Raw genomic sequence first — 14,397 nt, 5'->3', positions numbered from 1 at the left:
CAAAATAATGACATAACAATCGATATCTACCTGCAAGGTAGCAAAATCTGTAATATGCAAAAAAGGAATATTAATAGCAATGGCTATTTAATGACATTTCCTCTTGTATGTAATGTTTCTATGAGTAAATGCATGTAAGCATTTGAAGGCACTGAATGAGACGCTGAATGTCTACACAAATTGGGAAAATCACTACCATGCTTCAGAATTTTTCATAAAGCATTAACGGCTTTATGGAAAAATTTTATTTCCTGGTATTTTAGAGTAAATATTGATATTAGTGTATCTAGTCAGTGTGATAAGATACGTCCTCATCAGTAGATATGTTCAATCATAACCTTTCAGTGAAGCGCCTAAGCATGCTACCAGATTGCTCCTGCGTATCAATTATATGTGTGTAGACGTTTAAAGTTTGGGTCTACATGGTATAGAACGTAAGATATAGGTATTAGAAGGAGGTTTTTTTACGGCAAATTTGAAAACCAATATGGCGGTCGCCGGGGCCGTTATTTTTGGGTCCATTTCCTTTTTTCTTGAAACCTTATAACCATTAAGAAAACATATACAGTGTAGTATTTTTTTCAAACTTTGAGCGGTTCTGACGAAAAATCGACCTTAACTGCTCCTAATATTATTTGAATATTTTGGTTCGGTGATTATTCATAAAGTTATATGTTGTATAAGTTAAGACAATTAATAAACAGCATCCCCCATATAACGTCTGCCTGCAGAGCATTACAGGTATGTCTGCTGCCCAAAAACGTTATAAAAAGGCGACTGGATTTATGGAATCAGATCTTATTCTTTCTTGCATTGAGTTGAGCGTTCGCCCCTCTGAGGAGGGCTCTGAGACACTATACAACTAGTAGTGTATGCTTCTGCATATAAAGTAAAAGGCGGCTGGACGACTGGTTTGCTCGCTGTTTATATAATGTGACCAGATGGGGGTGCTTGTAGGGTGTCTTTGGTGGTATGTTTCAGTCACTTAGCACTATAAAAAGAAGGAGACACAACATGAATATATCGCAGCCTCCCAAAACATATAAACAATCACTGTTACTAGGGTTAAATGATCCTGGCTGTTAATAGGACAACTTACACAACAAACCAAGCCAAACCAAACACACTATAAAATAGTCCCTGATCATTTATCGACGTTTATATGGATACCTATCTTATTATACTGTACATTTGTTACATTTCGGGGGTGTAAAATTTCACGATTCCCTCTTTAGAACTCTTTCGCGACAGGCTATAATATGTAAACCATGATTTATATCAACTTCTCGAGGTATTAAATATCGCGGATTTGAGTTGAACCGCGAATTTAACAATATTAGTACTATTTGCAATTTTACTGTAAATTACTGCTTGTCTTAATCTTGTTTGTTTGACCCAATGTGTTTATTTTATCACACAGTTGACGAAACTGTTTTTTGCCAATACTGCAAAATTAAGTTTAAAGATTTAATGTCACTTGGTAATAATAAAACCAATAAGGCTATATTGCAAGTCTTAATGTAATTAGTGTAGTTTTCAATCCGATGGTAACATTTGATAATGAATAACATTAAAAATATTTGATTTGTCTGAATGAAAATTACGGCTCACGTAAACGTAGTCAATGCCATCTTATATTTGTTTGTGCATTTAAATTCTTGATCATGTGTATGAAAGACGTTATCACGAAGATCTAGAGATAGATTTAAATCCAAACGCATGTGTTTTAATCAAATAGACCCTTGTATAAATCAATCAACTAGGTTATGTATCATTCCGACATATTGATGATATTTACACAGTACTTTGACCCATATATACCCCTAATGGGCCCCACGCTGATTGACAGAAAAGAACTTGGCACGATTTTAACGTTTAAATACTAATACACTGGATCTAGACTTAAGCTGTCATCGCCTCATTTGGACAAAATTTACGTATCAATACCGTCGCGGACTCAAAATTTAAAACTTAAAGATTATGCAGGTTTTAAAATGATATCATTCAAATCTGGGATAATAGATTTGAGTTTCAGGACAAGTGAAACTCAGCCTGGCTACCCGGACATTTAGAAACTGTCCACCTGGGCGGTTTGAATGCTAAAACTAGTCCAGGTATCGGGGTGTGTGCATTTTACTTTCAATTCTAGTGTCGCAGTTCGGTAGGGCGACATAATACAAATATTGGGAGAACACTTCACTATAACTCGGAAGGGAGTCATTAATTTCGACGGGGCTGTATTTCATTCAGGACTTGTGAAGGAATCAGTTATGGAGTTTTTAAAGGAACCAACTTAAGTCTGAATAACAGAATGTTCGGAAAATGCACAAAATTGAGAAAAAAATGGAAAGCATGAATCCTTTTGCTTGATTTATAAAAAAAAAAACACTGGAAGTATAATCGACCAAATCTGATATTGATGTCCGGTTATCCGACATTGATTAATCAATTAGATTTGATGTGATTCGGACTATCGGATTAATCTGAATTATCATATCAAATTGCACTTGGCTCTGTGTCCAACTGGAAACTGTGTATACAACTTTCCTAAAGCATAAATTGTTCGCCTCTCTCGACAAAAAGGTGATTCCTATAGGAGAATTGATTAGGACTCTCTTCTGGAGAGAGTTCAGTCCGGGTTTTCTAAAGGACACGTTTTAGGAACTTTTTTGACAAAGAGTTTCTTTTCGGGTTTCCGATTGGAGAGTCCGGATTATCTTACACGGGATCACTATGCCTTGCCGTGTAGAAATCGACTGGATATCCTGTCTTGTGGAACTAGCAGGGACTGTATTTTTTATAATTGGACTCGCAACTGACCACTGGTCAACCTCCAACGATGGCTCGGCTCACTCCGGACTTTTTACGTCCTGTACGGACGTGGGACTGTGTTACGACACACACGTGTTCTATAATGAATTCGCAGGTAAAGTAGTAGAAATATTGACTCATAAAAACATCATTGAAGTAATAATACACATTTCACTCAGAAAATTAAATTAAACAGTTTCAATGATCCATAATCCGGTTCAACATCCCATTTTTACGACAAGTGCATTATATTAAGGAAAAACAGATGTACCTTTAGCTTTAAATTTGACCAAATAAGAGTATGATAGAAGTAAGAGTTTCATAACTTAAGATAAGTTAAGGAAAGCTCGTTAACTTAAGTTAAATGTCTTTAATTCTGTAATGTTTTCCAGTGGTTATTTTTAAGTTAAAGCGTTTCCTTTAATAAAAGAATGCTAGTGAAATTTGGGCATGGTTTGTAATTGAATGTATGGGTTAGAACGTAAAAATTCCAGACAACATTTTACATGTGTAAAATACACTGTACACTGTATATAAAACAATGCATTTGATGATATTATATACACATGAATATTGACTAGGAAAATATAATTTGATTAGATCAAGACACATTTCCTTAATTGAAATCATATTTTTTCACGCAAAATGAAAAATGATAAATTAATTGGATATATTCCATTTTAACGTCCTTCAATCTCTGACGTTTTATTAACCAATATTATTTATTCAAATACGCTGTGAACGCGAATTTCGAAAAATATGTATTTGACAGGTTATATATTGATGAAAGCATATAAATATGAAAGTGTACATACAAATTATAAATTGAAATTTTGTTATTAACGCTTTTGTTGTATTGCGAAATCGATCACTTGAAATATATTAGTAAAGAATTACTTACATTCTTTTTGTACTTTTCATTTTATATTTTTGTGTATTCATGTTTCGGTTTATATTTTCTCTGTTCAATTAAAAACTGACTAAAATTTGATAAGTAGAATTGAAAATGAAAGAAAGAGGAACCTACTCTCATAGTTAGAATATTTTGTTTATATTTTGTATATACTTGCATATCGTTTCATGCAAAATTATGGATGAAAACATCTTCATTATAAAGAAAATAAGTGTAAATGGTTATCAGAAAAGTTTCCTTTTTGTTTCATTTTGTATAATGAAATTTGCATAAGATAATCGAATATCTATTTTTTTAGAGAAAAAACCCGTTTTATTTTTTGTATTGATAAATAAATTATTACCGCCAAATTTCAAACAAAGCAAAACACAGAAAAAACACATTTAATATAAATGTCAGTACTTTTAAGATAAAAAGACTCAATTTATATAGAAATGAACCTTCAAATAATTTGAACAAATAAAAGTTTAGACATCAGATATAAGAAATCCTGCTTAAAAAAGTGACATCATGAGATAATTCTTTGTCCTGATGTATGTCGTATTTGTTCCGGTACTGCAAATCAACTTACTTTCGCGTGCGATGAATTTGGCGTACATTTTGTATTTCGCGAATGATAAAAAGACCTGCAGAAAAACTCATCGTCACTAAAATGCTCTGAGATAAAGGTAATAGAAGCATATGACTCGAAATCGTGAAATGATGTCGCCGTGAAAAACTTATTAAAGTTGAGATCGCGAAAATAAGACCACCCGAAATGACGTTGTTTTACAGTAAACAGGAATTGTCTTAGCAAGTGCGATAACAAATTACTATACTGACAATAATGACATACCCTAAAAACTTGATTATGATTCGGCTTCGAAAATAAGCCGTACTCGAGAATAAGTCTAGGGGTAATTATATAAACAAAATCATCCCGATAAAACTGCAGCTATTTTTCAATTGACTCATCCTCAATATTCCAGGGGCTACTATCACGGTATTTATATAAGTTTTTCTCGTGAAATGCCTTTAGTCTAGGGGAGGATATTACAACAGTGATAGTAACCCCTACAGTTATCTATATCAAGTTTGAAAACAAGAAATCAAGAGTAGCGATATAATCAAACCATCATCACTGACTTGTGTCATTCTGCTCATTTTACTAATTAATTAAATACTAATAAATTAGTCTCGAAAAAGACCTTTTGTCAAAAAGGACATCGATGATTGGCACATGTGTATGATATCTTACCTAGAATCACATCTTTACATGTGTTTATCGTATGATACGTATAGCGATAATATCTTAATTGCTATTCACACTCTAAGAAATGCTGGCCATAGATCTACTATGTTAACATATATCAACGAAAATGTGCATTATCCATACATAGATATACAAAGATTATTCTATTTGCTTCCTCCGAATTTAAAAATTATAAATAGAACAGCATTCGATATAATTGCAACAGCTTGATATATTCTTTATTAGGTATACTCTGATTTTTCTGTTTTTCTCATCATATGATATATTCACATCAATATGAAAGATATTTAATAATAACTCGTTTCTATTTTATATAAACATGAAAATGTCTGATTTTGATACATTGATATAGTTTTGAGTCATGTCCTATTAGAATTTAGTTACAAATCAATCGTACCAATAAATATGCAATGTTTAAAAAGTCAATACAAACAGTTAACATTAATTTAATATCCAATTAACTCGTGTAATAATTAAATGATAATAAATAACAGCATGCTACCACCAAGAAAGGGAAAGTCGAAACATAAACTACTAAACACATAGTCCGAATAATTGTGTCGCTCTCTCTTCCTTTATATACATGTAAGTGTACATTGTATATGGAGCTCGTCGGCCCAATGCCTAAATTAAAAATGAAAAAAACGTAGAAATAATTCGGACCGTTTATACATAGTGATTGATATAATATCCTATTCTAAATGGAAATTTTGTAAAATGATTACGATCCTACCTGTTGTTCAAAGGTAGCCGAGAAAGCAAATCAATATCACTGTTACTGCAAACCGATTGATATTCGCGAAGACTTAATTTCGCGTTTCCATGCATGGCGACCTTTTTTCTGCGTTTTAATTTTGAGATTTTGAGTAATGTGTTTCTATTGCATAAAGGCCTTTTCTCTGCTTATAAATTTTGCGATTTCGAGTAATGTATTTCTATTGCATAACGACCTCTTCTCTGTGTTTAATTTTGCGATTTTGAGTTATGTCTTTCTATCGCATAACGACTTATTCTAGTCGATTAAATTTTGCGATTTTTGGTAATGTGTTTTTATTGCATAACGGCCTTTTCTCGTCGATTTAATTTTGCAATTTTGAGTAACATGTTTATATTGCATAACGATTTTTTCTCTGTGTTTTAATTTTGCGATTTCAAGTAAGGTGTTTCTATTGTATAACGACTTCTTCTCTGGGTTTCAATTTTGCGATTTCAAGTAATGTGTTTCTGATGAATGTGTCTTTCGCAAAGACTTGTTTTCGCGATTTATCATCATCCAAAAAATACGCAAAATTCTATTGCGTAAGAGAAAGTAAGTTTGTATGCAGTATCCTTTTTATAATATAACAGAAAATAGGATTTTTCTAGAATTTAGAATTGGTGAGAAATTAATTCCATCTATGAATGCTTATTGGTTATATGTTTAGTGACGTGTCAACATGTTATTGATATTAATATTCTATTTTCAGATTAAATCATTTCTATCTGAATAAAGAATCATGAATAGAAATATTTGTATGCAAACCTCTGTACACTTACAGATTAAATAAATGAATAAATAAGCCCTGACAATAAATGCGAGAGAAGTACTATGTGACATTTGAAGAGTTAAAAGCATTTGCCCAATATACCTGGGAATACACAACATACTATGGTATACCTGTATGTGGGACTATATTTACCTACATAAAGTATATAATGCGGCCCAAAGGACAAATACAAGCAACACTAATGGGCCGTAGAATGATATTTATATGGCAAAGTATGCACTCACAATCGTCAATCTTCATATTTAAATCATGTTTACTTGTCCCTAGTGTTAAATCCTAAAGCTATTCACATCAAACGACCCTACACCCAGGTAAATTTAGTGGTAGTCCGTGATTATATTAACTTTTATAGCTGAAAGAACCATAACCTAATTGTAGAATTTAAAATTACTTCATTTCATTAAATAACGACGCAATATTGTTAAGTCTATGTGACAGACACTTTAATATGTTTAGGTAAATAATCCTTAAAGACATGTAATGATAACCGATCATAATTTTTTTTTTTTTTTTTTTTTTTTTTTTTTTTTTTTTGCTTCTCGCCGGTTTTTTAGAAATATTGTTGCCCAGTCAGGATAGAACAGAATGACCTATTCTATATTAGATAAGCTTTGATTTTTCATTATTCTCCTTGAAGATGCTTGGAGATCGATATTTAACATCAATTAGATGCAATTATTTTATACAAACTTGAGCACGATTGACTACGATGCCATCTAAGTGTTCTATATTGAAAATAATTATTATTTAAGTGTTTATTATCTATTTCGATAAAATTCATACAAAATAAAAATAAATAACAAAATAAATTAACGAATACAAAATATAATTTTCTTTTTAAAAACATACAGCAGATTCAATTTCCTATCCATATAAATTAAGCATTGGTTCCAATGTATTGGAATGCATAGGCGTGTAATATACATTGGATGTTCTAACATAATATAATGTGTAAATATAAATGGTTTGAAAATTAAATGAAATAACTTTGATAGCTTCAGTATCTAAATTATTTCGTTCAGAATAAGATCCAATCATTCAAATGAACTTGTACAAATGTCATTGTAATAGGATTCAAGGCATCCGACAAAATCTTTTCATTATGTGATGATCCCAATTTTGAACCCGTTATAAATCAAAACGTGACTTGAATTGACAAACTGATTGTATATTCAGTAGTCAATCAACAGTCATTAAGTCTACTCCTATTTTCTTATTTCCATTTTTATTTTTTACCTAAAGTTAAATAATATTTTGATTTGTTAGTTTTTTATCATTTCGCCATTCCTTAATGCTATTGTTTCTTTTCATCTACTATTCATTATCTGATATATCTAATCAAAGATAAATTAAAAGACGACATAAATGTTTTAAAACATAAGAAAACATTTTATTTTGTGCGAATTAGTTTCTTTAAAGGCTAAATATTTATTTTTCTAAATAAACATACCCATGTTATCAATTACATGATAACTGAAACTACTAATTCTATATTACTATTTTTTCATGTTTAAACAAAACTTTTCACCCATGATAGAGCAATGGTTTTAATCACCAATATGTATTTTATGTTGGCTTTAAAGATTTACTTTCATGTAAATAACTTCTTTCTTATCGCAGATAAACGTGACCCATACTTTAAACTTTATCGTCTGGACTTCTCACGAAAACTAAACACATGTGCTCCTCTACACTGATAAGGCATAAGTACTGTCCTTGGTATGATAGAAGACCTTAAGTACATATCGTTCATTACCTACATGGCAAACAAATCCCTCTGTAGGGGTGCATCGTCTTGTGAGTCACGTTTGGCCTTCCAAGGCCAAATACAAACATTCATGTGAACAAGGTCCAACACAACGAAATTCTTCAAAAGTCTATGTTAATAATAAGCTCTAACTTGAGTTATTTTTATCGTGTATTTTATAAAATTAAATATACTTTAAATGTTCCTTCTCCTGACAATGCATTTGTATGTTGTGTTTTCTATTTCTCATATTATTTCAATTTCCTGACTTAAAATATTGCGTATCGTTTGCGCATTATTAAATTATCGTTTAGAGTATCGCCATTAAAAAGATATGGATGTTGTCATTTGGATATATAAAACGGAAAATAAATAAACTGAATAGCACAGTTTCTTTATATGAGATGAATTAAGACGAGTCCTTGACACATTGGTTATACTCTCCGATTCCTTGTTTGATATAGAAAAGATAATTGGAGAGAAAACGTTTACATTTTAATTATAGTTCATTCTATGTCCCGGTCACTATACAACACTCGATATAAATGACTAGATAAAGTTTTACCGATTGTTCAGTTCAACTTATCCGTGTTTCAATATATCTTCATTTGACTTTTAATAATACTTTTAAGCAAGGTTAAGTATTGGCTATTGATACAGATAGCATAATTATAGAGTATTACAAAATATCAACAACAAACAAACATAGATTCACTTCAAATATATCAAAATTTAAAAGATTGTTGACAGATTCAGTGCGTTCTTAACTTGATAATATCGTATTCCGTCTTTTGACTATTGGCTATTAATACAGATAGCATATTTATAGAGCATTACAAAATATCAACAACAACAAAAAAACATAGATTCACTTCAAATATATCAAAATTTAAAAGATTGTTGACAGATTCAGTGCGTTCTTAACTTGATAATATCGTATTCCGTCTTTACATGTTACAGAGTTAGCTCCCTTGTGGCTAGCTATCAATTGTTATGTCATTATTTTGTGAACGTAATTCACATCATTTTCTCCGAAAAGTATAATGTTACGTTCACGAGCACATGACGTCACAATTAATACCTACCCACAAGGACAGATAACTATGTAATATGCAAATACAGAATGCTGCAAACAGTTTTTTCGTGTGCAATTTATATTTGCGTATTTCGCGAATGTTCAGAAACCGCGAAAATGAATCGTCGCGAAAATGCTTTGAGCACAGATACAATAGAAGCATAGACTGAAATTCGCGAAATAATGTCACCGCGAAAACAAGTCAGTTTACAGTAATTTGTGTCAATCCTCCAATTTGAAATTTAAATCTATAAATAATTGTCTTCGTTTTTTTCAGAGAAGGGCCAGATTATTTGTGCTGCCGTGTTCATGCTCCTCGTTATGGTCGGATTCTGCCTGGTATTACTTCTCATGCTGTTCTACATGTGTGGTCTGTTCGAGGAGAAATCTGTAGGACTGCTCGCCTCTATTGTTTCATATGTGTCTGGTAAGTAACATGTCTATATTAAATGAATATTGATCTTAAAACTATCCGAACGACCATAGTATACAAGTTGTTACCGTGACTAGTATTAGTGTAAATATACTGTTTGAGTTTCGTGATTTGCTATAAAATTATCAAAACCATGATTTCTTATATTATTGTCTGTCGTAAGAATGACACTTTAAGACTTCAGAAATAATTCGAGATGATAAACCTCTGCAAATAAGTTCCAAACACGAAATTGCAAAATTCTACGCTCGCGAAATCTAACAATTTTAAGTACATAATTGTTTATGTTGTGTTGTATGATTATTTACCTATGTTATTTGTTTCAGTATTTTTCGGGTTTGTCGGGATTATCGTGTACGGATCAGCCATCAACAAAGTGTCACAAGCTGTCAGTTGGTCCTGTGGAATGGCCATTATGGGACTATTGATTAACTTGGCTGGTGGAGTACTGATGCATATCGGGAGTCAAAGATTTAAACCTAACATTCCGATATTGCCGCCCTTTCCAAAGAAAAAGGGACAGCCATTTACAATATCACAACATCGAATGAGCAGAAGACTTATCAATAAGCGTGCAATATTACCACGATAGCTTCTCGATGTTTTCGTATGTATAATTATTTAATCGAACTAAACCGGAAGTGCTACTTTGTTGACATGAAATCATTATCAAAATGAACAGAAGGACAGATGAGTGTCGTTCGACCTAGAATTACCGGAAGTGCTAACATAAAAACCAAATAAAGTTGTTTAATTTCTTCCTGTGTCAAAAGTAACTGAAACCAAAAGTGTTCAAAGGGAAAGAATCACAAAAAAGAAGAGACGGGAATATATACGTAAATAGTGTATCACGTGACTTGTTGAAATACCAACACAATTGAGGAAAAGCATATGTGTTTTTCTTAAAACTTATAATCAAAATTTCTTAAAATTAAATTTAGTTATTCAGGTTTTTCTTCACGACAGATTAAGTTTAGTCTTATCAAAAGTCGTTCAAAACTTACAGTTGTCGCCACCATAAAAATTGCATTCTAAATTTGAAAACAAATACATTAATGTTTTGCTTTATGGCTGTGTTGCTTCATCGCAAGGCGCAAAAGATTTTCGTTTCGCACCATTACATTGCTAATTTTCAATCTTTAATATCAAATGATATAATCCCAGTACAGAATTATATTCTAAATTAGAAAAAAAAAATTACGTAATTGATTCCTGTTGAATTTTAGTAATGAAAATGCCGAGTAAACGATCAATAGAGGTCTTAAAAAATATTCCGAATTTGCATATTCAGAGTTATCTGCACTTGCGGGTAGGTATTGATTGTGACGTCATGTGTTTGCGATCATAACGTCATACGTTTTGGAGAAAACGACGTGAATTGCGCTCATAAAATAATGACGTAACAATCGATACCTACTCGCAAGGGAGCTAACTCTGTAATATGCAAAGACGGAATACTTTCAGAAAGAAGGTTTTTTTTTTATATATAATTTTTGTAAAAATTTAAGCAAATTATATCTTTCTCACTGCCATTTATTTTTTTCAATTTCATCCTCTTTCTGATCAACTGAAAATGTTCCTTCTAATTGTACTGTGTCTTCCGACACTAACAACTCATACCAAACCTATATAATTTGTTCAGCCAAAAAGGTTTACCTCTAAGATATCTTTGACCGTTCTAAATAACTGTGTTCTAGTACATTGTAATCTTACGCTTGGTTGTTGAGAGTTCTTTTCAAGTGAGATCAGAACCTAGTGGTCGTATACATTCAAAATAGGCCATGCTGTTGATAAGCAGGTCCATTTGTATTCATTAATGTCATTTCTTCGTGGGCGAAATCTTTCTCAATAAAGTGTTCAATAAATGCCAGTCATAAACCGATTAAATTAACACTGAAGCCCGATCAGACGTAGATTTTATATAAGTACCCTGTATGTATAGCTTTGGTGATCGCATAATCCTATTAGAAAACATAAAATTTATTTTCAAAGGTTTTCCTTTCAAATAAAAGTTTGTCGACACGGACTAGAAACCTCTACATAATGTGCTTAATAACGTATTATACGCATTGAGATGCTGACCAAATACATTTTAACATGAGTATTTCCCTTTATTTTTCATATTCAAAGGAATTAATATTTTGAGTGTATTTCTGTTAAGTAAATAGTTTTTTATTACTTTTATATTACAAAAACTGACCGATTGCAACACGAATTCTAATAACTATACCAATAGCTCAAGGGCAGACATTTCTTTAATAAACATAAAGATAATATTCAATTTTAGATGTTTTCCATTATTAAATTGATAGCTCCTTGTTACATAGATGAATGGCTCTATACATATTTTCACCGTGATATGAAATGGCAATATGCGAACACGAAATATCTAATTTTAGACAAGTGCATGATGACAGTGCTACATCGTTGTTATAGACAAGTATATATTTTACTGTGATATATTATAATGTTGTCTGTGATATTGTTATTAGGATTGCTATTTTATTCTAAGTGTATTTTTTTCATGTATTCCGAATTTGCATATTACAGAGTTATCTGCACTTGCGGGTAGGTATTGATTATGACGTCATGTGTTTGCGATCATAACGTCGTACGTTTTGGAGAAAACGACGTGAATTGCGCTCACAAAATAATGACGTAACAATCGATACCTACCCGCAAGGGAGCTAACTCTGTAATATGCAAAGAAGGAATGTAATAAGATAGTGGCAGGGTGAAATAGGAAATTAGAAACGGATTTGTCTTTAGTCTATAACATCATGTTTTCAGGGGTTATTACGTTCTCTGTGGTTGTAGCAAACGTATGTGATACTGTTAAGTGACTTTTATTGGCGGATGATTTAATTTCGCCGAGGTCAAGTTCATTTCCGCAAACGTAAGTCAACGATCGATATATTTCGGGAGTTTCCGGTACCATTTGATTAGTCGGGAATTTACGGAACTTCCCGTCATTCCGCGATAGATAATCCCCTAAGTTTCGTACATATCTGTGAATATCACGTGCAGTCTTTCGTAGGGGATAGTCTCAACATATTCACACGTAAAAATCACGAAAAAATATGTTTGATAATAGGTAATGTGTAATCCACACGAAGATATATATATATGTTATATGTTAAAAATATCACGTGATTATTTCGTTTTGTCATTTGTATCATGTGACAGCATTACGTCTTCGATGTCACGTGATTATATTGGGGCTGTGTTAATTATTCTTTGTTTAACACATGTTTTGATGTTTCATAGAAAGTAAATATACACAGGTATATATGTACATTTTATAAGTTACAAGTTGCAAATTCCTCTATTGTTAAATGCTATTTGAAATAGCGTACCGAATGCGACACATTCCTTGTTGCGTTAAACACTGTCTGTATATACAGGGAAAATCAGTGTTTGTTTAATTGTGCCAAAATAGAAATAAAATAAAACATTATATTATAATATTGTTATGTAATATCATATTTGTTAATCTGTTTGCTGGTATTAAAAAGTTATTATTCCACCGTTGCATAACACAGAGTGATCTCCCTTGCAGGAAGTATCTATTGTGTTGTCATTAATTTGTAAGCGAAACTTGTCATCCTCATTAAAAATGCGACGTTAGGCTCGCAAATATATGACACAATAATCATTACCTACCTGCAAGAGCAGATAACTCTTGAATATGCAAAGACAAATAAGTCCACTTCATTGTGTGCATTAGCAACAAACTTAGTTACAAAGTAACGACTTTACAAATAAGTAATAAGCAGCAACATTTGTAGAAAATTTTATTGATATCGATATTCTGTATTTGCATATAACAGGGTTATCTCGTTTTTGGGGGTAGGTATTGATTGCGACATCATCTGGTTGCGAGCGTTACATCAAACCTTCAAGAAACACGACGTCAGTTCCACTATTACAAAATTATGACGTCACAATCGGTACCTACCCAAAAGGGAGATAACTCTGTATTATTGAAATCCGCATTATTGTACTGTGTTTTAATATCTTAGATTATGTTAGATTATATTAAGACGTTACAATACCAACAAAGTTACATGGCGACACCTGAATCAATATCTTATTTATGTCACTTGGTAACATCTGTTTATCTATTTATTATTCGATAGACTTATTTGTCTGATGACAAAAATGTAGTCTTGTTTTGTTACTATTAATATTATACAATAAAAATGAAGAATGTTATCTTAAAACTGGCTTTGAATTTGTGTATGGTTTTTGTCGTTTTCGATACATAAAAACAACTATTACTGCATTTTTTTCTTTTTTCCGTGATAATAAGACATAATTTGTTCTTATGAAAATATAAAGCCGTATGAAAACGTTAAAATGACATTATCAAATTCGCTGAATGCATGCATGTTTTAAAAGGTTAATATGACAATCAGGGCTGTAATACTAGAAAACATCTATTATTATTGAACAATAATTCGAAAAAAGGAAAACTAACGAAAAACCTTATAAAATGGCTTTATATGATTTGAGCCTTTTTGATATATAAATCGACCAATTTTCAAAGGGCCGCGGTGGCCGAGTGGTCAAGTGGTCCCGACATATTACCAGTATTGACCGCTGGTCGGTGGTTTTTC

General features: G+C 31.9%; 1 protein-coding gene across 1 annotated transcript; it reads left to right on the top strand.

The window, feature by feature from the left end:
• The first annotated feature begins 1,904 nt into the window (after window positions 1-1,904).
• On the top strand, window positions 1,905-14,001 carry LOC138308881 (uncharacterized). The gene is made up of 3 exons (XM_069249916.1): window positions 1,905-2,926; window positions 9,623-9,772; window positions 10,105-14,001. Exons 1-3 carry the CDS (start codon window positions 2,734-2,736, stop codon window positions 10,368-10,370), a joined length of 609 nt encoding a protein of 202 aa, XP_069106017.1. The 5' UTR covers window positions 1,905-2,733; the 3' UTR covers window positions 10,371-14,001.
• Window positions 14,002-14,397: the final 396 nt, after the last annotated feature.

This window comes from Argopecten irradians, chromosome 15 (assembly GCF_041381155.1).
Source record: "Argopecten irradians isolate NY chromosome 15, Ai_NY, whole genome shotgun sequence".
NCBI classification, from domain to species: Eukaryota; Metazoa; Mollusca; class Bivalvia; order Pectinida; family Pectinidae; genus Argopecten; species Argopecten irradians.
The sequence above is the reverse complement of the archived record's forward strand: the minus strand, read 5'-3'. Positions and strand labels throughout refer to the sequence as shown.